The sequence below is a fragment of the Anolis carolinensis genome, chromosome 5, assembly GCF_035594765.1.
Source record: "Anolis carolinensis isolate JA03-04 chromosome 5, rAnoCar3.1.pri, whole genome shotgun sequence".
NCBI lineage: Eukaryota > Metazoa > Chordata > Lepidosauria > Squamata > Dactyloidae > Anolis > Anolis carolinensis.
In genome coordinates this window covers 31004744-31031280 of record NC_085845.1, presented here as the reverse complement: position 1 = coordinate 31031280, position 26537 = coordinate 31004744, and the positions used below count along the sequence as shown (strand labels likewise).

General features: G+C 38.0%; 1 protein-coding gene across 47 annotated transcripts in view; it reads right to left on the bottom strand.

The window, feature by feature from the left end:
* ank2 (ankyrin 2) overlaps positions 1–26537 on the bottom strand; it is a 217994-nt gene that overhangs the window by 152005 nt on the left and 39452 nt on the right. For 34 of the 47 annotated variants that reach the window (XM_062981277.1, XM_062981297.1, XM_062981299.1 and 31 more), the window contains exon 1: positions 5495–5644. The exons of 8 other annotated variants lie outside the window; for them this stretch is intronic. In XM_062981277.1, coding sequence (XP_062837347.1) covers positions 5495–5629 — 135 coding nt within the window. In that variant the 5' untranslated portion in view covers positions 5630–5644. Of the gene's footprint in view, positions 1–5494; positions 5645–21770; positions 22662–26537 lie in introns of those variants that run through there. 5 more of the 47 variants (XM_062981278.1, XM_062981301.1, XM_062981300.1 and 2 more) reach the window with 5 other exon arrangements.

Below are 26537 nucleotides of genomic sequence, written 5' to 3'. Positions count from 1 at the left end.
CATATCCTTCAGTATTCTCTGACCTTTTACCTGGCATAATCAATGATTTGCTCAAATACAGATTTGGATAATTCCTACTTTTTGACCAACTAAGTTAACGTTACTTTTATCAGAAATGTAATACCTCTGCAATAAGAACATAGCACTAGACTTTTTGCCATCAATAAGAAACAACTGCACATTAATTGTGCAAGAAAACCCAATCATGCAGACAGGTTCTTCATTTCTAAGCAGTCACAGAACTATTTGCAATGCTGATTAAGATGACTATACCTTCCCAGTGCTTTTTGTTTTTATTGGCCCTAGTAATTCACTCAGTGTTGGTACCGTGCCACTTCATTGAGTTTATGGAGTTCTGAATGTCAACCCATTCTAGATTTTGTCTGGGAATAATAAAACAGACTATTCCTTCTTTTAGTTGCTCCTGAGATTGAAATATGAACCAATTGATACAAAATATAAAAAAGAGATTCCACTAAACATTAGGATGAAATTCTTCACTGTAACAGCTGCTCATCAGTGAATAAGATTGCCTCAGAAAGTAGTCAAGTCTCCTTTGGAAATCTATAAACAGAAATTTAATAGACATTTCTTCAAAGTACTTTAGTTGTGGATTCTTGCATGGTGAGGGAGTGGACTAGATGGTCCTTGTGGCAGCTTCCAACTCTTTATATTCAAAGATTCTGTGCTTCTATGAGCAATTCCAGACAGTGCCAAAATCCATGCCAATGGCGCAGATTCCAGTCCCCATTCCCACCCAAAAACCCAGGTTTTCCTGGGGGAGTGGCTGCATACCATCCCAATTTTAATTGGGATGGCATGCAGCTACCCTGAAGCCCCCCAATTTACTCCTAAAATTAAATAAAACATGCCTGGTTGCCATAACTTTGCTCCTTGTGCCCTCCTGAAGCAATATAGCTATGGGGACTCACCCCGGGTAGTCTTTGGACTACCTGGAAGTGAATCCCCATAGGCCCAATAACCTGTCAGGAAGGTCCACATCTAATGGGATATCTAATTAATTCAGTTTTACCAGATATGTTGTTTGGAAGCCTTTGGTAAAACTGAGATAGAAAAGAATAGAATAGCTTTATTGTCATTTTGCTATTGCACAACGAAATTACATGCCTTCCACAGTACACTCAAAACAACACAACTATACCTTTACACCCCAACCACCACCGCACAGCCCTCAATGCCACATCAATGGGAAACATGTAGTTCAACACAGCCACAGTTCTAGGATAAAAGCTATCTCTCAGTTTTTTTGCCCTTGTCTTTGTCATCCTGTACCATCTGCCAGATGGCAATAATTTTTTTAAAAAGAATATGCTGGGTGAGATGGATCCCCAAGAATATTCTCAGGTTCTGGGATATGGGCCTGTCTGGATGGGCCCTATTATTCCATAATTCCTGTGACAATTAGTATTTATTATTTTCTATCTTCAAACCATATGTTCTAATAATCTGGAGGGAGGGTGGTCCTGCATATTCTAATTCTGAGAACATTTTTTTCTTCATTCAACTAATATGAGGCCAACAGTAAAAAAGAAAAACTGTCCTTAAGCCACCTTAATGTGTTTATCCCCCACTGTACATATGATGCCAGGGTCAGCCAATATTGAAAGACCCCGGGAATGTCTTAACATCCCCCTGGATTTGTCAGTGGGAGCCAGCCTTACTTCTAAGACACACTAATTTTCAGTTTGTATGTAGAGAGCTCAGATTACATTACCCAAGTCATGTGGTCATATACAGCCAGAAGAAAATGTATTACATCCAAAATATTATGTTACATCATGTACTTTCTCATTGCCACTCTCTTCTATTTAGAACAAAAATGAAGAACATGTAGCCACTAATGTATTGGCAAAGCACTTTTCATGTGCTACTTTGAGAAGTATTCTGCAAACAATTAATTCAGCCTCAGCAAAGCTGTATGAAAAACATTTCTTACCATCACACTGAAATACCATTCTTGAAACATACCTAGAAAATGTGAAATGGCAGATTAATTTGATGAGGAAATAAATATGCTAATAGCAGTCTTACTAACTGACATACTATTTTGTTTCCTAATAAACTGAGATTACCCATTAATATTTTATGAATATAATTAGATATATTTATTCCTCATCTTTTTGCTAGCTACCATAGAGTTGACTTCAATTTATGGTGACTGCAAAGTCACCTTATTATGAACAGCCCTCTCAGGTCTTGCAGACTCCGGGTCATGGCTTTCTTGATTAAATCTTTCTAGGTGAAATCTGCCCTTCCGCTTTTCCTACTGTCTTCTACCTTACCAAGCAATATTGTATTATCTAATAAGTGAGTGGTCTTCAACCTGGGGTCCATGATGTTATTACAGAGGGTCAGTGAAGGATTGAAGAAATGTTACGATTTTTTTCAGTTAAATTTGAACGAATGAACGAGTGAATGAATGAAAGCAAGATAGAAAGGGAGATGAAACAAAAATTTTATTTTTCATGCTTTTTTTTTTTTGAAATATTGGCTTTTTAAACCTATTTCTTCAATTAAAAACAATCAGAGGTGGAAACTGGAAAATGTACCAGTAGAAGTAGTATTAGTGTTGTTGTTGTTGTATTATTATTATTATCATTATTATTATTATTATTATTATTGTTGTTGTTGTTGTTGTTGTTGTTGTTTTTGCTATTACTGTTGCCATTACTACTGTTTGTTAATGTTATTACTATTCTGCTATCACTACTACTATTATTAAATCATTAAGTGTTGATACTATAATTTGAAATTCAGATTGAGTCATTATAATCAAAATATTATATTAGAATAGGAATGTGTGCATTAACAGATTTATCTTATAACCCCTTCTCTCTAAATTTTAAAGATCTTAATAGGAAAATGGAAACAATTATTTGATGCAGTCTAGTGCCTTAGATCTTAAGTCCTGGGAGCCCATGGTCACAAAAAGTATTTAAAGAGTGATCCATAGTGAAGAAAAGGCTGAGAACCACTGTAATAAGTTACTGTTGCTAAATCCACATTTCCTAATATTTTTGTGACTGATAAGAAAAAATCATGCATGGCTTTAAAGATGGTTAAAATATCCTCAAAGACATCTTGACTGCCTATGCCTAAACCAGTTTATCGATAGGTTAAGTAAAAGACAAAGCAAAACAAACACAGGTGATATCTACAGGTTTAGCGGTCTTCTCTATTTTGACTATGGTAAATAAAGCTAAACAGACACAAGGTGTGAGAAAAAATTGTATAGATTTCTGGAAACTTTCCTTGCAAGAAAACCATTTCTAAAAATCAATCGCCATTACAATCCATGCTCCTAACATTTACATCCAATCTGAGAATTGTATGCAACAGCTACAGACCTACAGCTTCAGTTCATTTTTAGATTTTTTTTTCTTGAAGGCCTTTATCATCTTTCCATGTGATTATGGCCAACAGCTGATGTCACAGCCAGAACTAGACTAAGGACTTTATCACACAGGCAAATTTACCCATTGTGCAACACTTTCACCACAGTTCAGGGATGGGATCCACCGGATCCCATCAAATGGCATAGAGTTATTTCTGGCAGAGCTCCATCCCCGAATTGTGGTGATGGAGTCGTACGACAGAGTAACGAGGCAAACACGGCGGGAAGCTGGGTAGCGACCCAATGGGGGCCACTGGAGAACAGATTCCCCCCATTCTTGCCCACATTGGCCGTTTCATGTGATGAGGTCCTAAGAGCAAAACTGAAAGATATCAAGATGCACATGTACCAAAGCAAGCAATAAAAAAGTCAAATGAATCTGTTAACACAGCAAAAAATGGGGCTTATATTCAAACTGATCAGCTACCTGTCTTGCCAAGGACCTTGGGTTGTATCTACATCAGTGTTTCCCAACCTTTGGGCCTCCAGGTGTTTTGGACTTCAGCTCCCACAGTTCCTAACAGCTGGTAAGCTGGCTGGGATTTCTGGGAGTTGAAGTCCAAAACACCCGGAGGCCCAAAGGCTGGGAACCACTGATCTACATTGTAGAACTGATGCAGATGAACCATCTTCCAAGCCACAAAAATTTACCAATTTGGAACATCTGTGATACAAAAGCATTTTTAACAGCAGGTGAAAGCAATGTCCAAGATAGGAAAGACACCATATGGACACTCTTTTGCAATTAAAGTGAAGCAAATTTGCAAAATTCCATGTGAATGGAATCCAATTTAATGTTTGATTAGGGCTTGTATTTAGGATCTCCCTGAACTACAATTCCAGGTGCTTTAAGGGATTATAAACGTAAAATATATGTTGTATATCATGCCAGAAATGTGTTCTAATTAAGAACACATTTTTGAGAACCGCATAATTTCTTGTAACATGAATAATAAGCATTTCACTGTGTGATTTTGGCTCAGATTCTATTTCAATCAGCCCTCTTACTACAAATGCAAGCACAGACATTAATTCACACTGCCATTAGACCCCCTTTAGCTTTGACTGTGTTCAGAATTTCCCTTTGCAATTAATACTTCTGCTTTTACTTTGGGAGTCAACATAAACATGATTCTGTTGTTGTTGTTGTTATAAGCGTTCATGTTATTTCTGATTTGTGGTAATCCTAAGGCATCAACCTGAGGTTTTCTTAGTAAAATTGATTCAGAAATGGTTTGCCGTTGCCTTTCTCTGAGGCTGAGTGTGTGTGACTTGCCTAAGGTCACCCAGTATTTTCCAATCAAGTGGGGATTTCTCCAAGATTCGAACCATTACACCATGCTGGCTCTTGCGTTAAACTGGTGGAATCCAAACATTAATGTACAAACCAATACTATCAATACAAAAATGTTCTTTCTGATTTGCTGTATTTTTCTCTTCCTGTAGGGGCTGCACTCAAAGGCAAACAGTTACTTAAAAGAAAGTGCCACTGATTCAGTAAACAAACTATTAACAGCTCCCAGTAAACAAGCATACGACTGGACTGTGTAATACAAATATTCTCATTGATTAATATCACACTAAAATGAATATTTCTATTTTGGACCTAGTAACTGTAAACAATACCAGAGTAGTAATTGTCTTGTTTACAATGTGAAAGACTTCACTGACCTTTGTAAGGATTTCCTCCTTTAAATTTTTACAATAAATAACCTAAACTAGGTAAAATGTAACTAAAAACAGCACAATCTATCAAAGGTTAATTTATTGACTTTAGATTCTGTGTTACTTTTTTCATGTTTAGTCACAAAAGTATAGAAAAATAATGATTTTTTTTTCATTTCAGCCACTCCTCTGTTTTCTCTGTTACTTAATATTTAGATAACAACAAAAGCATCCTAGAGCTGCTTTGCTCAATAAGTAACAAATCTCACAACACTGTTTATCTTAACCTACCTAACAGGGACAACTGTCCAGTTGCTCACTGTAGCCACAGTTTTACTAAGTGGTCTTCTCTACCCTTGCTATTTATTACCTCACGGCCCAAGTTTGCTCAGACGTACTACTGTCAAGACTTACCAGTGTCTCAAGGTCTTTACTTTCTCCATTGTTGCATCCATAGTAGTCTGGAATTTTATCCACTTCTTGTATATTCCCTTGCACCCTCACACCTTTGTCTGTGCGACAAGCCTGGCAAACAGGTGCATTGCCCATAACAATCCACACTCCCAACTCCTGCAAGTTGGTTTGCCTTTCCAGGGTACAGAAGGCTCCAAATGGGCAGGTGATTTGGGCCAAGCTGGAAAGATAATTCACAACTCCTATGGTTGGCTCCCTTGAGCTCCCCAGAGTTTTCTTTCTCTTGGCTGGTTGGTGTCAGAAGGAAACCTCAGCAACTGCAGACAGCATTCAGTGACCATTTCCAATTCGGGCACTGCCTGTCTATTTTTACACCTACTAGGCCAGTTATGCATGTAAATTGAATGGGGGGGGGGGGGGGAGAGAGTTACATACAGGCAGCCTGACTAACACAGAGTTAAAGCTCTACTGCGTGAAATGCCTCCATATACAAGGGTTATTGAATTACCCAGCTGCATGCCTTTGACTGTTTTGATTCTCCCCCCTCTCTTTTTTTACTGCTCACATTATTCCTTAATGTATGCCCAAAGCACTGTATTTCAGAACACTGGTAGTTTTTAAAAGAGGGATGGTGGGAGAGGACTTTCATATAAAATGATTAATATAAAATATATTTTAAATTGTAAGTCTCTCGGAGCACTCTGATGGAGAGCAACTAATTAAGAAATAAAGTGAAGTGAAGTGAAGTGAAAATGCTACCTAACTGATATTCACTATCCAAATGCTACCCAACTATTTAGAGAAGTACAGAAAAATCTTCACATAGCATTTCACATGCAACAGTGGCATATTTGTTTTGGTCAAATCTACATTTGGGTGGAGCAGTCATGTTCTCATAGAATTAGCTCTACATATTTCCAAACTCCTTTGAAAAATAACATTTATGCATCCTTTCAGCCACTTCATAACAAATGGCTTCTGTCTCTTGCTCCGCCACCACCCCAAATTATGCATTTGCTTTTATTCTTCTCCAAAAGAACATTTACCCCCCTCAGAGGCTGGTGGGATCTTGTTAATAAATAAACTCAATTATATTTATTACTACTGAATTTGGTAGAAATTATATGAAGTTCATATGGAAAAGCATGAGAAATGCAACAGCAACATAACAAAGAAAACTGGGATTAATCTATGGTTTGATTTATTTTGACACAATGATTTGTGTGCTTACTATTTTTGTTCCAATTTTTCTTATTTATCTAATTACTTCCTTTTTGAAGATGCAAATAATATTCGGCACCCAGCTGTTGGCTGTCCAACATCTTTATTGCTCTATTGATTTGTACCCAGTTGCCCTTCGTATCCGTTAGGATTTATAATCAGATAGCTGTGTTTTTCACCCTTTACAATTCCTGACCTATATAGAATTTTCCCCATGTTAATTATGTCAAGTTAATTTAAAAGGGCTTTATGCATCATCAAACATTCAAAGTTTGAACATGGGGGAGGGGAGGTGCCTCACAGGTTTGGCACAAGCTTTTGTGGTCTGTGCTCCAGATGTGACTGATTAGATTTATAAATGAATTTCCTTATTGCTATTGGAAGGAACTGTCAACTGCATGTTATATACAAATTTTGATGTTTGATTTGTAACTTACAGGAATCTCTGCAAAATGGAAGTTTAAAAGATTATACAGTAGAGTCTCACTTATCCAAGCCTCGCTTATCCAAGCCTCTGGATAATCCAAGCCATTTTTGTAGTCAATGTTTTCAATATATCATGATATTTTGGTGCTAAATTCGTAAATACAGTAATTACAACATAACATTACTGCATATTGAACTACCTTTTCTGTCAAATTTGTTGTATAACATGAAGTTTTGGTGCTTAACTTGTAAAATCATAAGCTAATTTGATGTTTAATAGGCTTTTCCTTAATCCCTCCTTATTATCCAAGATATTCGCTTATCCAAGCTTCTGCCGGCCTGTTTAGCTTGGATAAGTGAGACTCTACTGTACCAAGATGTCCAACAAGTCTCACAATTTTGTAGATTCATCATCATAAGACCATTCATTTTCCTTTTGTATTCAAGGGAGCCAGACTTGAAGAAGAGTAATCCCTTCCCTTTTCCTTGTATGATAAAGAGTCAAACCATGTTTAATACTAGTATGAGAACCAATAAGTTATAGTGTTTAGAGTGTTAGATTTTCTAGAAATGGGGAGATCCAGATTTTAGGCCCATGTTGTGGACTAAATTTTGGGTTTTAATTAATGAAATCCACTGATTGACTTCAATCAGCCCCATGGGACTAAATCTTGGGTTTTGATTCATGAAATCCACTGATTGACTTGAATCACCCTCTCTCTTTCAGCCTGACCTATGCCACAGGGTTAATTATGAAGATAACACTGGGGAGGGGGCATTTGATATGTACAGGTACAAAACAGAAAAGTACTACAGCAGAGTATGGATATTGGAATCACTTTCACTGCTTTGTGTTTCAATCACAGAGATAAAAGCAGGATACTAATAAATATAATAATATAACTCAACCCATTCGATTCTCATTATACCAGTGGGAGGAGATTGCAGAACATTTATGAAAATGTGTCAGCTTGCAAGGAATAGAATAAGATCACAAAGACACTAAAACAAATCAGACAAAGGTATTGGGATCAAAATTACTATCCAACACAAAAAGTGCCCGTAGGTGTAACACCAAATCATTGCTTTCAAAGGGGGAGATGAGAGTGCCAGCCTGACTTAAATAAGCTACATGGGCCATGCCCCCTCTCTCCATGGTTACAGAAAAATTCTTTCTGGCCATCTGTGGATGCCAATAAATTGATTTACCTCACTTTCACTGCTTTATGGTGCATATATATTGAACTACAGCAAAACAGGGCTATATTAAACTTCTTGTGCATTAACATTACCTAATGTATATAAGAAGATTGCAAAGAAAAATCACATTTTGAACTGAGCAGGCACTCAGAGGCAACCTGTTCCTTAATATATGTTCACCTGCTTGTGCCACTATTTTGTATCTGGCACTAGCTAGTAAAAAGTCAATGTTTTCCTGAAACTCTGTTTTTAATCTTATTCAACAAAATCTAAAACCAACTACATGGTGTATCTCAGTGTACATGAGATACTTCTTCTAATTTTATTTTATTTTACCTCTCTCCACTGTGGTTAGTTATCCCTATAGGCTACAGTTGTTAAAAGGAGATACTTGAAGAGTACTCTATGAATATGAAAGGTGAATAAACTCATGATTGTTTTCTGTTCATGCAATTGTGCTTCTCATGCTCCATATCTGATGAATAAGGCTCCTAAAAATTGCAAATTTGTCAATCCTTTGCAATTTTATATCAAATTCTCAGTACAGCAAGATCCCCATCACCCCATACTCATTGGGTATATATTCCTGGCTGGACCACGCTAACGTGAAACCATTCAGTTACCGGACTTCCATTCCCAGCATACCATACATTTGAATTGAAAGATGTAGAGATTCTTACAGTGTTTTCAACTCTAGGAATTATTTAAGTCTTTCAGTGCACCTCTGCTGCAACCTCTGAAGAAAACATGCCAAGAGATCATTTTCCTGGTTATAGATACATGAAATCAAATGAATGTTTTCCATTGTTTTTTTGTTTTTTTGAGTGGGGGGGTCCTTACTGTACTTCAATTCACAATTCTGCATATTCTTTTGTTTTAGACTCTGTGTTTGGGGTATGGAGGCAATTCAGACTCTTTTTACTGAAGGAAGCACTAAAATGAAAATAGATATTCACAGAAACAACCACCTGCAAGATTTTGTATATTCTTTCTATTTTCAGATTCGTTCTTCATTAATGCTTTTAAGAGGGAAAACATACAGCAGACCTTTATCCAGCAAGTCACACCCTTTCAAACATTGTATTGAAAATATGGGCTAAATATACAACATACTTATAAAGATTTAATACACAAAACCAGGAAACACACAAAACCAGGAAACAAAGCTGATGTAATCAGTTAGAGGGGTGTTCAATACTGATCAGTATTCCATTCAAAAATTACTTGCAGGTTTCTGGAATCTATACAAATTTCCATAGCAAAGAGCCATAAGAGGAAAAGCTTTCTTATGGTGATTATCTAATAGTGTTGCCACCATTTGTTGAAATAGTTCAGCTATCAAGGAAAAATTACTCACAATGCAAATAATGTCATCTTTTACCTGACTTAGGCAAGGCACTGCCCTCAAAATGAGTGTAACTTTTAGGTATTTAAATTTCAAAGTTCTTAAGGAAGTATTGTCAAAGGCTTAAGAAGGGTTGGAAATATCTGGCTTTCAGATTTGCTAATAATGCTGTTGTTATCTCAGTTATTTCTCAGAACTCTCGTATCAGATAGAAGCTAAAGAACAAGATAACAGAGGCTGATTGTTACTAATCCACTTTTTACGTTAGTCTTATATATTATTAAAATGTTTATTTTCTGTTTGAATCTATAGTCCTTCAAATTGCTGTACAATCCAGAGTTTACCTGCTTTATTGTGTCTGAGGGGCTTGATCTCAGATTATTCTAACAAATCTCCCATTTGGGTGCTTGGGTAGACTCTTTCTATTTCAGTTTTGCAGCAGTATTGTAATTGCAATTATTTTTTCACTGGATTTACCAGTTGTTCCCTAGCAGCAGGCTTTACGATGCTTTACCATATGATTGCTTTTATATTATTTCAATTCAAACGTCGAAAGATTTATATGATCAGAAGACAAATCAAAGTTACTTCATTTTTGACATTTCTTTGACTTTTGTTCATTATAAATTTGATGGATTTTTATCCATATTGATTTTGTATAATATAGATAAAAGATGAAAGGGTCAAAATGCTGAGTAGAATATGCTTCAGGTTTGGAACATCATTTGGGATTTGACAGATCAAGAGCAGCTATAATTTGATTAGAGCACTATGTAGTCATCCAAGCCATGGAATTCACAGACATCATAACAGGATTTGTCCTTCTTAAAGGAAGAAAATTTTGTTTTTTTCCAATTCATAGTATTTCATCAACTGCTGTTAACATATCCCTTTAAAAAGTATGAGCAAAGGCATGCTGTTAAGGAAGCATCAAGCAAAATGATAGAACTGATTGAATATGGACAGTTGCTTTGGTTATTATTTTGCAGTAGAAACTAACCTAAACTTGCATTTAACTTGTAAGGCTAAACATATCCAAGGTCACAAGATAAGAACATAGAACTAATGCTTAATAAATTGAGAAGTAATAATAGTAGCAAGAATAGTAGTGGTAACCAAAACAAAATGTAATTGATCACAAGTGTCCAGCATAGATAGTGGTTCTTACTAATTTAATACCATTACCAATGTTGGTGAGGTAGCTAGCCCATACACTGGCCCAAACCCTGTGCTCACAACAATTGGACCTCTAGCAGTCTTCACAAAGCACAGCAGCTTCTGGTGAGTATTGTGGGGAATTTTTACTTTAAACCAACTTTCTCACTTTTTTTCAAAACCAGGGAATACTCCAAAGTTTACTGGAAATTCCTGCCTTGGAGCAGTCTGTACAGTGGGATCAGGTCCAATTCGGCTCAATCTGCTGTCCAGGTGGACACTGCCAGCATCATCCTGTTTCCCTGTGATGATCAGTACAGGGAAAGGGAACTGATCATGCACATGTTGCCACTGCCACCACTCCTAACTGGCCACAGAGCTCTATTTGGGATCTTTGTCTTCACAGGTACCTGGCCACAGTGGGTCACCAAACCAGCAACCAAGAGGTGGACCTCCTCCTCTCCTCCTCTTCCTTGCTGGTTGCACCTACAGCCTCTTCAGAGGCTGTGGGTGCAAGGAGGCAAGGAGCTTGGATGGAGCTTCATGGCTGGCTAGGGGTGATGACAATGTGGAGGAAATGACAGCCCAGAAGGGAAAATACAGTCCTTGGGCGTCTGGACAATGGACGTGGATTCAGCATGCAAATGCTGAATCTGGGGCTGCTCCAAGGGCAGATTTATACCAGTAGACACGCCCAGAGATAGCTGACATAGTGCTGTTTACTCACATTAGTCTGGGATTGAAGCAAGATGTCAACTACAGCACATATTCTCTTTCAACCCATGTTAGTTTCACTTGAAATTAAAAATGCAAAAGAAAAACAGTGACACATAGCTTCTCATGCCACAGTATGTGTCACATCAAAGCTAAAACATTTTCTGTTATTTATAAGAAAGTGCTTTAAGATGAAGAGGTATAGCTGATAAAATATCAACTTTTAAAAACTGACATGAGATATCATCTTTTGTTAAGTTTTTACTGGCTGTGGATTTGTCGAATCAAAGTTTAAAAGGTTTTCTGTTATTTACTTATTGAGAAGAAAGTGTCTTAAGGTGAATATGTACAGCTGATAAAGTAGCAACTTTTAAAAACAGATCTGTAGTATAATACATTGTTGAATGATTACAAATGATTTGATATAATGTGCAACTTGAGTTTTAGTCAAATCAGAATATAGTCAAAATTTTAAATGTAAGGAACTGCTGTCCTTCTTTGGTGTCAGCCTTTCACCTAACATGGAGGATATCCAAAAAGTGACAATCATTCATACTGATTACATGATATATGTTCCTGGGTTATAAATGTCATTTCCTAATTAGTTCTATCATACAAACACAGGAAAAAAATTATTAAACTGGAAACACTTTGCTTTTGTGGAACATCCTGTAGTACACTTTGCTATAGCTTTTCAATGAATATCTCATAGAGACTCAACAAATTCAACATAGTTTGTGGCAGCACACAAACGAAGTTTCTGCTGTATAACAACTACCTTCAAAATAAGTACTGCACAATTAAACATAAAATAACACTTTCAAACCAGGAACATTTTTTTTTCAAATTTTGTGTTACCCTTTTCACATTTTCCACAATTATAGTACTAAGCTTCAACTTTAAATCCCATGGCTTCATCCTATAGATTCAATGGATTTGTAGTTTCATGAAACACTAGAGCTCACTGACACAAACATTCAAAATACTCCTTTCTAAGTCCCAGCTTCTGCCAACCTGGCAGTTCAAAAACATGCAAATGTAAGAAGATCAATGGGTACTACTCTGGTGGGAAGGTAACAGCGCTCCATGCAGTCATGTCAACCACATGACCTTGGAGGTGACTATGGACAATGTCGGCTTTTCAGCTTAGAAATGGATTTGAGCACCAACCCCCAGAGTCCGACACAACTAGACTTAATGTCAGGGGAAAACCTTTACTTTTACCTAAGTCATAAATTCCAGGAGTCCATAGAATGGAGCAATGGCACCTAAAGTAGAAACATAGCACTACAGTAGCCTCCCACAATCACTGGGTTTAGGGGCACAGGACCCCCATGAAAGTTTTTACCCAAGAAATCTACCAATGTTTGCTGGAAGCTGACCATAGAATTACATTAGATATTACTAGAGAGATGTTCTCCTAGAAACTTCTAGGTTTTCCAGCATGACTGGAGGAAGTTGATCATAGAGTCATACTGGAGGACCTAGCAAATCTTAAAGAGAGCATTTGAAATCAAATCTGTGAATAATCTCATCCACAAGAATCTAAACTGCAAATTTGGAAGGGTGGCTATACAACTATGGCGTATGGAATAGCTAAGTAGATTAATTTGTGTAACTGATTTCAGTTGCTCTCTTCCTGGTACTTCTCCACCTATTGGTGACAATTACAGCCATGCTCTCTCCTTTTCTTCAGAGGACCCAACAATTATGATATCTAGCATTTTATTTACAGTAAAATGCTTGGAGTCCGATCACTGATACTGACATTAGATTTGGCACTTCATATGGGATATGTCAGATTGCTTGAATATATTTGACATATGCTGTGTGGTCACATACTTTAGCTATTGACCCACTTCCTTTTAAGCAATATTTATAAAAGGAGATAATGGCAGAATAAAATTATAATCTACTGTGTAATGCTTCTGGCCTTACCCATTAAAGTTTAATGATTAAAAACCGAACCAATTACAAATGCTTATTCTTGGCCTTCTTTTTAAAAACAATCACCAGAAGGCCCTCACAATACTCTGAATTGTTCAATACATTAATCATAATAATCCTCTCTAGCTACAACCAGAGGAAGAGATGGCTTTTAATCCAAGATGTACCATATGTCAAGATATCCAGTGTACAAATACAAAAACAGATCAACCATTCTATTAATGGACTGGAAAAGTATAGGGAGAAGAGGGCCTTGTAGCACAGTCTAAAGGCACAATAAAAAATCAATCCTATGTAAGAAGATTTTATATTGAATACACAGTCCTACATCTAACAACAGATTTGTGCTTCAGGTTGAGTAACATAATTTCCCAAGCAGCAAAAAATCTCTATGGGATTTCCAAGCCCTTCCAAAAAGATTTTTGGAATCACTTCAGGGTTGCTACTTCCAATCTGTTGGACTTTTTTGTTGTACCAAAAAAGTACAGTGTTAGACACCATCTTTAACAAATTGGGGAGTGTGGAAGAGACACCAATTAGCAACCACTAACTTGGAATGGAGTGTGATGGAGGCTCCTTCTTTGGAAGCTTATAAACAGAGGCTGGATGGCCATCTATTGAGGTTGCTTTGAATGCGATTTTCCTGCTTCTTGGCAGGGGGTTGGACTGGTTGGACCACGAGGTCTCTTCCAACTCTATGATTCTATGAGTCTATATTCATAAAATCAAGCCCTAGTGTCACACAAAGCATCCACTATATCAGGAATGAGAATCATGGTCACCCAGATGTTGTAATGCAGACATTTTTTAATAATGTGTGCATCAAACAAAGTTTGTGTAGATTCAATTATCAGAAAGCAAAGGTGTCACTATCTCAGCCATTCTATGTGAACAGTTTTAGATTCTGAAGTCTTTTGGATGCTTAATCAAAATACAGGCTATGACTATGTTGTTGTTTATTCATCCAGTCGCTTCCAGTTCTTCATGACCTAATGGACCAGCCCACACCAGAGCTCCCTGTCAGCCATCACCACCCCCAGCTTCTTCAATGTCAAGCCAGTCAATTCAAGGATACCATCCATCCATCTTGCCCTTGGTCAGCCCCTCTTCCTTTTTCCTTCAATTTTGCCCAGCATCGTTATCTTCTCCAAGCTTTCCTGTCTTCTCATTATGTGGCCAAAGTACTTTATCTTTGCCTCTAATATCCTTCCTTCCAGTGAGCAGTCAGGCATTATTTCCTAGAGTATGGACTGGTTGTACCTAAGACTATATCCATGTAAAAATATCCAAAGTCATCCTTGTCTATGAATTCCTATCCCCATCAACGATTAACTCCTACAAAATGCCCCATTCAGGCAGGTGTGTTGTCCTCAGAAGAGGGGTTTTTTTATTTCAGGATTGCAATAAACTATAGGAGATGGAGACAGAAAGGCCCTTCATTCAAGTAGAAATCTTGGTTTTCACAATACAGCAATATTATAAGCACAAAGTGATTTTGTCCTGGGACTCTTCAACAGGAGAAAGAGACCCAAGAAATGAAAGCAACATGGTACACATATGTATTTCCTTACTAATACATTTACATTCAGAAGAGAAGATCTGTCATAAATAGTATCATTTTAGATTCATTTATCTTGAAAGGCGAATTTCTTTTCAGTTTGTGCCTTTTAAATTAGCTTATTCAGATTTTTAAAGGAACTAGTATTTGTTCTGCAAATCTGAAATTTAAGATTTTACTCTGAATTATCTGGTGAGGAGGCTATTTGCAAAATTGCCCTTCTAGTCCAAACAGCTCTTCCATGATTAGCTTCGAGATTATTTTGAAAGATTATTTGAAGCTAAAACTATCAGATTGGCTGATGGAGTGCTTAAAAGAGCAATAGTGACTGCAGACACTTCTTGTGACTCCTTCTATTCATCTATGTCTTCCTCTTCGCATCCAAAATGGCAGGTTTGACCTCAAATAATGCTTATTATGGTACTGGCCTTAAAAAAGTTTCCCTAGAAGACGCAAAATTAACCACCCATTTATCATCCCATAACGGCCTGCCTGTGTGATGCCAGCTTTGGAAATGTCAAGCAGTGAAACATCATTATAAAGCTTAGCATGAAACAAAGCAGAGACAGTAAATAATTAAGGAAAAGCTTGCATTATTAAACCAGAACTATCATAAGATGTTCTTCAGCGACAGCGTAGCGTAGAACAACATGAAACAATAAAGCCCTGCAGTGCTCTAAAATACTCCTCCCCACAGAAGGCATATGCATAGTCCAGTCGCTCATCTGAGGCACTTAAGGCCCTGCCCATAGAGCTTTAACAACTAAAGAATTCTTATGGGCAGTTTCCTCTCTTCTCAGTTACTGGGGGATGGATTCCTAGAAGTATTTAGAATTCTCTGCTAGGGATACCTAGTGCCAACCCTATACAGGCAGTCCCCAAGTTATGAACTGTTGGAAATGGCAACCTTAATCAAGCCTTCTCTAGCAATTTGTTCATCTATGATCTTGTTGCTGATTGTTTTCTGTATGTATGTTCTGGTGTGCAGCTTCCTTCATGGTTTTTGAGAAGTTATAAAAGGGGCTGCAGACCACATGCTCTCTTTCTGTCCTTTTGACTATGTGACCTGTTGATAGCTGTTTTGTTACAAGAGAGATGTCCTGGTCGGCTGGCACAAGGAACCATCTCAAAGATATTTGAAACTGGACTAATAAGTCTTTTGTACCTGTGTTTTTTTGAGTACAAAAATTTGCTTTGTGGGTAAAGCAAATATGTTATTTCCATCAAAGTATACTTCATTTTTGTCTCTTGAGCGCATGATATGAAACAAGTAGTTTTATGGGAGAGTATTTTTGGGAACTTCTAAAATTCTGCTGTTTTATGCACTGGCAAATCTCTGTTTTCCTGAAAGATTTGAGATTGTTGGTTACTCAGTCTAACAACTGAAACCATTGCTTAGCACCAACAAGATAGGTTCTGTAGGTTTGTTTGTAAGTGGAATTTGTACATAATATTTAGCTGAAATTGAACATAAGGCTCTAGAATAGTGTAATAAATAAGAAAAAATATGAGAAAAGAAACTTAGATGTCTGACATGAATAAGACATTTTCACAGGGTATTACAGTATCTGTAAGAAAAACCAAAAGAAATTGCTTAAATTTAGAGGGGGTGGGGTGAGAACTTAAAATCATTTTTAAAAACATGAGTCATTATTTTTCCACAAAAAAAATTTATCTAATCTGGAAAGCTCTGGTATTTTTGACAGTATTTTAAAACATATTTTATACTTTTTGACAACCTATATCATATAAATTATTTCAGTTTATTTATGTGAAAGTATATACCATCTGTGAGAAACCTGAGTCCTCTGAATAGATCTGAAGTATAAATTATTCCTAAACCATTGACTACAGTCCCACCATGACTTGCAAACAATATATATGGAAAAGATATAGCCGACTACATGTTAACATGAGTCAGCAATACAATGAGGTAGCTAAATGCAATGGTAGATTGCATCAGCAATAATGTCCAGATTGTGCAAAGTAATTATTTGGTTCTATTGAGCATTGTTCAGATTTCACCTGAGAACCTGAGTACTAAACACTGAATCCATTTAAGTGCTCTATAAAAAACATTGAAGAAATTAGTATATTTACCGTGCAGATGAGGAAATGTAAGAGACAGTGAACAGCCATCAAATATTTGAAGGGCTGTTACAATAGATGAGAATGTTTGTTTTTTTGTAATTGATTGAAATGAGAAGCAAAATAAGTTACACTAAATATGATGATGAATTTCCTGATGAGCTATTTGACAGTGAAAGTGACTGCCTCTGAAGGTGCTTCTGACACTTTTGTGTGAAGTCTGGATGGCTACATGCCAAGGATGCTCTGGCTGCATCAGCAAAGAATTGGACTTCTGAAGTCCTTTCCAACTCTATTAATATCTAATAAGCCACAGGTTTGCCACCCTTGGCATATATTTAATAAGAGAGAAAACACAAGGTGCCAGTTTGATACAATGCCAAGGAAAATGAAGGTTAACACACGCAAAGAGAGAAAATCAAGGTCATCTTTAGAGGGGTCTTCCATGATGGCTACTTCCATAAACAAAAAGTCCATCTGTTCTAGCTCTATACAAACACATTTGTGTCACTATCAGCAGAAATGATTTAGAAGACTTTGTTGTGGGCTAGGAAAATGCCTCCCTCTATTAGATGAACTACTTAGCCTGAGTTTAATCACAAGATGAATGAAATCTTGTGTCTTGACAAACAAACAAGAATCCCAGAATGTCAGGACAATAGTGGGTTTGTTACACACACAAAGCCTACTTTTAAAGCAGAGATGGGCAGAAGGTAGATCCGGATCTAATAGCAGATCTCTGCAGATTGGCAGGGATTTGTGGCTCCCCAGTGTGTATCAACACTAGCAATGAAATTACTCACTCCTCCTGGGAAAAAAGTGTTTCAAAAGAACTGCTGAGATTACAAATGTTTGAAATAATGCGGAATAAAATAGGTGTGTAAGGATAGAAAACTGTTTTTTAATTCTTTATAGTTATATCTTTTTCACCAGGCTCAGGGTCCCAGTAAAAAAAAAACACAAACTAGATTCCCTACAGATGTGCCCAGTCTTCTTTTTAAAAGAAGTGGGAGTTAATGGTTTGAATGGTTTAAATGGAAATTGGGCTTTTTCATACTTCAAAGCTACCTTTCATTTTTAAAGATATTTAAAGAAACAAAGAGATATCTATGCTGATATGTTTCACCATGAACAAGAAATTAGGAGGGGGGGATCAATGAATTTGAATAAATGGGTTGAAATTTACCAATGCTCGTGCTAAAATCATTCAGTCTTAATGGAGCCACTAGATTCCACCCTCTATTGCTTTCCATAAAATGAACTAAAATGTCCACTGCAAAAAAAAGTTTCAAATAAAAAAAATTTCCATAACTTAGAAAATGTTCCAGTTTTGGACTACAAAATCCAAAATACCTTAGCCAATATGATTATGTCAGAGAGGGAATCCTAGTAGTTTTCCATCCCTCCCCCCAAAATAACTTTTACAGGTATTTTCCAGTTGTTCAGGTCCTACCAAATATACCTAACCTTCTTTTGGTGTTCAGACAGATTGGAGTTCCTCTGTACACCAAAGCCCAACCACTTATCTGCAGAAATAAACATGCCAGTTAAAAGGTCTATGACATCTAATTTTCTGTACAGAACCTATTTGTTCATAGAATAATCCAGGGTCATCCTATTTTCTAACCATACTTTTCTAGGCTTTCCATAATCTTTGTCAACCAATATTATGTTACAATTCCTAATCTATGATCATTTATGATATTAACTGGGGTCAATGCAGTCTGAAGTTCAACAAACTCTGGAGGGTCACCGATTTTTTACCTCTGGATTACTATGTAGATATATGAAGATATTGATATTCCGCTTAGTCTTGTTTCATATATTTAAAAATGTGGTTAAAATGGGGGGGGGGGAGTGGAATGCATTATGCTAAACACCATAAAACAAAAAGCACCTTTGGAAGAGTCTTGTCTTTCATGTCTTTCTAGTTAAGAATTATTTCGTGGTATCAGTTGGTATCAGCCATTTACAGGGTTGGGGCAATGAAAATTAAATTTGGATGGTTCCAGTTGCTTCACGTTAGAAATGTAACAGGGCCCAAATACCTTGAAGACAGAAGATCCTTTCTGTTCTTAGAAAGCTATGCAGGGTCATGTCATGGTTAGTACTTGGATGAAAGATCACGAAAGAATATCTGCTATACATCAAAGGGGGGAATTGATAAAAAAAATCACAACTATGCAATTCATGGGATTGCTGTGAATTGACAGATGACTTTCTAGGTGTGCACACGTTTAGAAATGTGCATGCAAATTATGAACTTTCATTAATGTTTACCTTCACAAGAAAGAAAAGGACAACAAGCTTAAACCACACCCACCCCATTTGAAATGGAAGTTTTGTGTTCAACTGATGTGGCTATTTATGTAACAGTGAGTGTGCTGCTACAGTAAAAGGCAGACACAGTAAAAGCTGCTGGCTGAATATTAAAGGGAACAAAGCAAACAGAAGCATAGTAGTTTCCTTGTATAGTCTGAGCAATGACCTATTATTCCTTCTGATACTGGAACATCCTGATCTCTCCCATCTTCTATGGCCAACATATTACTAACATGTGGACTGATCTAAGTCTGCCTAGTTTCAATCAAGGCCATGCAGCAGTCTGGGTAAAAGAGATGCCAGAAGGGACGGATTTTAATTATATCCAACTTTAATTAAAGAGCCCTGGCATCATGGTGTAGAACAGATTAAAACAACAACAACTGCCCAAAAAACAACAACTCTTCAAAATGAAGCCCATGCAATCTACCTTTCTCTTGGCCAGGTATTTGCACATATAGATTTGACTCCTGTTTATAGATGTTTATGTCACAGCAGCATATGTTTGCATATTTAAAAAGAATATATCAAATGTATAATCAAAGAGTTGGTTTTATGCTGTAGTGTCCCATTTAGGGGATTAGGCAGTAATCACAATCTGCCTACAGCAACTATACATCCCAGTCCTGCCTATATTAGAAATGGCATTTGTGTTCTAATAAAGAGAATTATAATGCAACTTAATGAATGCAGCAAACAAAGCCTTTGAGAAGTCAGACAGATCACATCAGGCATCCCTTAGGTATCCAGCAGCTTAACAAAGAGGCAATTTAAAAAGAGAGAAATATTGTAATGAATTTTACCTGAATAATTTATTCTACAGTCGCAAGTAGAATTCAGAAATATTCAGGGAATATACTGAGGCGGTGAATGATGGGGTGGAAGTGAAGGAATAATCATTCTAGTGATATTCTAAACATATCTGTAAACTAAAATGGAGCTTGACTAGGCCCTATACTCAACAATTGCAATGAGATATAGGGCGTGGAAAGAATATGTAAGTAGCATGCTTGAAATAAACAAAAGGAACAAAATGGCTATTTGGAGACAACCCAGCAGAGAATTCGTATGAAACAGAAGATCGTAAGAGATAAGTTAAAATACAGCAAATAAGGAAGCATTTTGCATTTCCAAAATATACACAATTAATCACTGACTGCTTCACTATGAAGTAGACTTTACTTTGCATTGCAAACGAACATTAAATATGAAAATTACACATATGCCGATTCAGTTGTTTGTTGGAAAAACTCAGCTTACTGTGGATCCTCAACCTGTTTATAAAGAAGGAAAGTTGTTGCATTCCTTGTATACATTTTAACCTCTATGACACTGGCCTATGAACCCTATACCTAAGAACCAAAATGTCTGTGTAAAGAGGCTCTACAGAGGAGATCGGTTGTGAGTTGCTAAGAATATAATCTCAGCACAGATGTATATCCCAAAACATGCAACATTACTTCTATGGCCTCTACTTATACAAAATAGGAACACATCTGTCTTTTGAAATTACAGCTTATCTAAAAGAAATGAGCAACTTTTAGCATTTGGGGAGAAGGGTTACTTTAAAAAGCAAACCAATAATCACTATTTTCTAATAATTTCACAGAAACAGAAGCAAACAATATCATGATTGCTTCCAATATGAATAAAGGATATTTGAAAGCATTTATTTTCAACCTAGGTTAATCAAAAGATAAAATGACAACAACCAAAAAATCATTCTGCAACAAATGGAGTGAGATATATAAACATGTTGAGACAGTGAGATGAATTAGAGTGAAGCATATAGGATCAAAGAGCAAAATTTGTAGTCCTGAAGACTACACTAGTATCTTCTCTGCAAGCGATAAAACAAAATTCTGTTTACAGATTTTATATTTTACATAAAGCAACCTGCTAATGATTTGACAGCAAATAATACAAACAGGGAGAATGGGAACTTATATCTCAGAATCTCCTCTTAAAGAAGCACGACACAAAATCACAACACTCTCTCCCATTAAGCTGCTCCTATAAATTTGGCTCCTGGGTGATGAAAAGAGCCTAGTTGTTTGAAGATAAAGAAAAGGCACTGTGAGTGCCACTGGCCATCTTCATGTTTGCACCCATGTGGATAGGGATTAGTTTATTTGCTTCATTATAGTAAGGCATGCCTTTCATGTAGGGAAATTCAAATGGAAATTGTGAAGTGGAAAGAGGAGGGGGGGCTGCCTATCTTGCAAAGTGGACACCTGTGCCTAAGTCCTGTACAGGAAGGAAGGAAGGAGGAGAAAAAAGGTGGGGTGGTTTGTTCATACCTTGCGTTTCCGATTTTCCCTAGAGATTCTCCTCTGCCTTTTCTTCTCCCTCTCCCTCTCTTTTTCCTTCTCCTTTTCATCAATTTCAGCTTCACGGACCTTTTTAATAGAAGCAGCTGCGTGAGCCATTTTGGCAAAGGGGACACCTGCTTAGAGGATTCACTTCCTAGTACTCCTAGGTATCCAGAAGAATGTGTCGATCTCAGAAGGGCACTGCTGAAATGATGCTGGAAGCCAGGAATTCACTGTGCAATCCTTTCCCCCTCCCTCTTCCTCCTCCAGCACGTTGCGATAGGTCACAGGTCCACTCCAGTCTCTGCAGCATCCACAATTCAGCAGAACACAGGCATGTCTAGATTTAAGAATCTCTCTTGCTCTCCACAGAGACCCACAAATGTAGGGAGGGACATGTACACCGCAGCACAAACAGCTACCGAGCAGAAGCCTCAATGACAGCAGGCTGTGACAGCTAAAGGAAAATCCCGCCTAGGAGCCAATTTCACCACACTGAAAAAGGTCGGTTGAGATTCGTCCAGAAGGGCTGTGTTTTCAGGGTCGAGAGCCAGTACGGAGCCACCTCTGTACAGCTGCTAAAAGTAGGTGGGTGGGTGGGTCGCTGGGGGTGGGTAGCTCTTTGCAGCTGCCAGCATCACCTCATTACAGGGTGAGAAGAAAATGGTGCAGTCTGACTTAATGACTTGCTGCTGAAACTGCCTTTGCTAAAGCACATGACATGCTACATTCCCTTCACATCCCACCCATCCTAGTCCCTTCTTCTCTTGCTTTTTAATGCAGTTATTATTTCCCTACTTTAACCCAAAGCTCCCCAAAAGACAAAATAATAAAGACGAATAAATGTCTTCACAGCAGACTAGCTGCACCCTGTTCAGTCTGCAGGTAGTGCCTTCCCTGGTGAATGCATGGTTGAGTGAGCTGGAAGCAGGGGAGATGAGAAAGGGGAAAGGGCTGGGTGTTTTCAGGTTTTCATCCTGCAATTTTGATTTTTTTTTTAAAGCCCACGTGAGGCTGCATTAGGAGGACTGCATTAAGCAAAGGACTGACAACGCCACTCTAAGAGGGGACTTCCGTGAGGAAAACATGCAGCATAATCTGAGCTCAGCCTGTCCCAGCCAGCTGAATTCTATGGGGGAGGGGGTAGCAAAGGGAGGTGTATCTTAGTCTGCATTATGCATTACTAAAGGCTGCTGTCAGCCATTTGGCATGATGATTTGTGACGTTCTTACATTAGGGATAAAAAAAAAAACGAGATGATTATTGGAGTAGAATGAATACACAGAGGGAATGTTTTTAATTTTTAAAAATATCAACTATATCCTCTTCAAATGGTATTTATTATTATCTTTCAAATCAGGGACAGATGGGGTCTGTCATGCCCCACCCTCCAACTGTGTGGATTCTACAGCAAAAAGCCATCTTTGCAAAACAGCAGCTCCGCCTTCCCGACAGAACGTTCTACTGCAAATACATTTGCTACAGCTAAGCCATCTTCAAATCAGCCAGGCTGCCCTCTTAGACACATGTAAACAGCTGGACATGGTGCAGAACCAAAACAGAATTGGCAAACACATTGACTAAAAGACCATATACATGGAAGTATATGAGCCTCTTCCAACTGACATAGGTCACAGATGAGGAATATGACTAGATAGCAACTCTCATCATCTCTTGTTACTAGCTATGCTGGCTAAGTTTAATAGGCACTGCAGTCCCATAAAAGCTGGTGAACCATAGTCACCATGTGTTACATTAATAGAGATGTTCCATCCAGCTTTCCCTGAGTGTCTGGGATTCTGCTGGTGTACAGTCCATACCACTACATATGTGTTTCCATCTATGGCAGAGGTTCTCAGCCTTTGGGTCCCCAGATGTTTTGGCCTTCAACTCTCAGAAACTGGCTGGAATTTCTGGGAGTTGTAGGCCAAAACACCTGGGGACCAACAGGTTGAAAACCACTGCTCTATTAGTTAGCGTTGAGAGTGATGTTGGAATTCCTCTCAGGCAACTTGGGCTGTGAACCTCACTTTCACAGAATGGCCATATCAGTTCAGCTAACTGCCATGCAGGAAGACACAATCAAAGCACACTCCAGCTTCTTTTTGAAAACATCTAGAGAAGAAGACTCCACCACACTCTGAGGCAGGGTATTCCACTGTCATAAGTATTTTCCCTAATGTTTAGATGGAATCTCTTTTCCTGTAGTTTGAATCTATTGCTCCATGCCCTTGTCTTTGGAACAGCACAAAATTAGCGTGCTTCATCTTCAATATGACATCCTTTCAAATATTTAAACATGACTATCATGTCACTTCTCAGCCTTCTGTTCTCCAAGCTAAACATACCCAGGTCCTTAAGCTGCTCATCACAAGACATGGTGTCCATTTTCAAGGCCTGCGTGTTAGGAGATGTTCAGGCTGTTTGTTTTAATATCCAATTATCTAATTTATATTCTGTTTCCTCCCTTTTGTGGGACCCAAATATGACCCTGTTCTAAGATAATTTTTGGCCCACCACTTGCACTACTTGCACTAGGAATTTGCCTGGCTGGTAAATGTTGGTCTCTTTTGCCCTGTATCCTGACAGCACAGCATAAATGTATTGAAACTACACATACATATTGGTAAGCGTGTTTCTATCCAGTTTGAGGAGAGAGGAAAAAAGATATTGGATAAAGATGCTCTCATCTTTATGAGAGGTAGATCTTCCCAAACATTTTAGCTTGTCCAATGTCAGAAATGGAGATCACTATAGCTAGAGGACTTTCTTCATATCCACTCCTTAAGATCTGTGATCTTCATTGTAAAAGTCAATAACATAGATCCTCCAATCTCAGTCTGTTTTTATTAAATGTGACTTCTGTCTCCTTGAAACTGGGCAAATACCACATAGTCAGCCAAGCACCTAGTTCATCTCACATCGCTGAGTGTCTTCTTTAAAACAGAGAGGACTACGACATATGTACAGAAGATGCTGTCAAGCAATGTGAACCCAGAGTCAGAACATCCCTGGAGGAATTCTGTTATACTTGATATTTTGCATCCACAATCAATTGTAACTAACCTCTGTCAGAAAATACATATTTCCCTCCACTGTTCTGTTCTTTTGAGCTCATTGCGCATCTGCTTCCTCTCCCACTCACCTCCTACATACCATTTGTAGCAGAACTTCAGCTCTACAGTACACACATGTCAATGGGGGGAAAACAGAATAAAACTCACTCTGCTACCATAGAGCCATCTCAATTTCAACTGAACATAAAATGTGGAACATCCAGTCTTTTGAATTATGACTGCAGAAGAACTTTATATCCTTTAGATCAATACAGTGCTACATAATGATACTAAAGCAAATGCCAAGAAGGACAGTCTCCTCAACATGAAATTTTGTACAATGTTCACATGTACAGGATAGATATGTATATTTGCTTTGGCTAGCATAGGGAAGGGTTAACACTCCATGGTGTTTGATTTGCTGTCTGTCCAGAAGATTTCACCTCACTTTCTGTCCTCGTGATAATTGGAGTTTGAAAAAATTGGCTTGTTGTGGAAACAAGAGCTATTAAGGAAACTTCAGTAAAGACACCCTTTCCCCATGATAACTGTTCCAGGAGTGAATTGCATTTCTTGGGGGCAGATTTCTCTCACTTGTTGTCTCTCCCCCCCCCCCCCTTGTTAACTGTGAGTCATTTGTAAGTCAGATTTTTGTAACTTGGCACTGCCTGTATTCAGAAATGATTAATGGGTTTTCAAACAAACATAAAAATACAAGAACCATCATCTCATTATTAAAACAAAAGTTAAAAAAACCAGACTAACACCAGCATTAACAACAAAGTCCTAGAGGTAACAATGAAGCAGCAGCAGAATGGAAGCCTTGTTTGAAAAGAAAGGAAGATGATCTATAACAGGGGTCCCCAAACTAAGGCCCGGGGGCCAGATGCGGCCCATCGAAGCCATTTATCCGGCCCCCACGGCACAAGGGCAAAAGAAGGTTGGGCTAAATGATCCAAGGGGTCTCTTCCAACACTCTTTTATTATTATTATTATTTTATTATGACACAGCAAACAAGATAGATATGCTGGATTTCATATCACAAATTCACAAGTCGAACACTTCCCAAGTGTCTAGGACTGTGTGATGTATTTTCGGATGATGTGCGCAGATCCCAGTAGGGTGGCCTTTTGCAGCTGGCAGATCGTAATTTTGTCAATGTCTGTTGTTTCCAAATGCCGGCTGAGATCTTTTGGCACGGCACCCAGTGTGCCCATCACCACCGGGACCACCTGCACTGGTTTCTGCCAGAGTCTTTGAAGTTCAATCTTGAGGTTCTGATAGCGGCTGAGTTTTTCCTGTTGTTTTTTGTCAATGCGACTGTCACCTGGGATGGCGACATCAATAATCAATTATTATTATTATTATTATTATTATTAACATTGAAGCTGGGTGGCCATCTGTCAGGGATGCTTTGCTTGTGCTTTCGGTGCACAAAGGCAGAAGGGGATTGGACTCAATGGTCCAAAGGGTCTCTTCCAACCCTCTTTTATTATTATTATTGTTGTTAATAATAATAATAATAATAATAATTGCTCAGTGGCCAACTATAGTTCGGCCCTCCAACAGTCCGAAGTATCGTGAACTGGCCCCCTGCTTAAAAAGTTTGGGGACCCCTGATCTATAATCTAGCCTTATAGGTCAGGGACTTCCACAAAGAGGATACCTTGAAGTAACATAAACCTCTCCCCCTCCCTC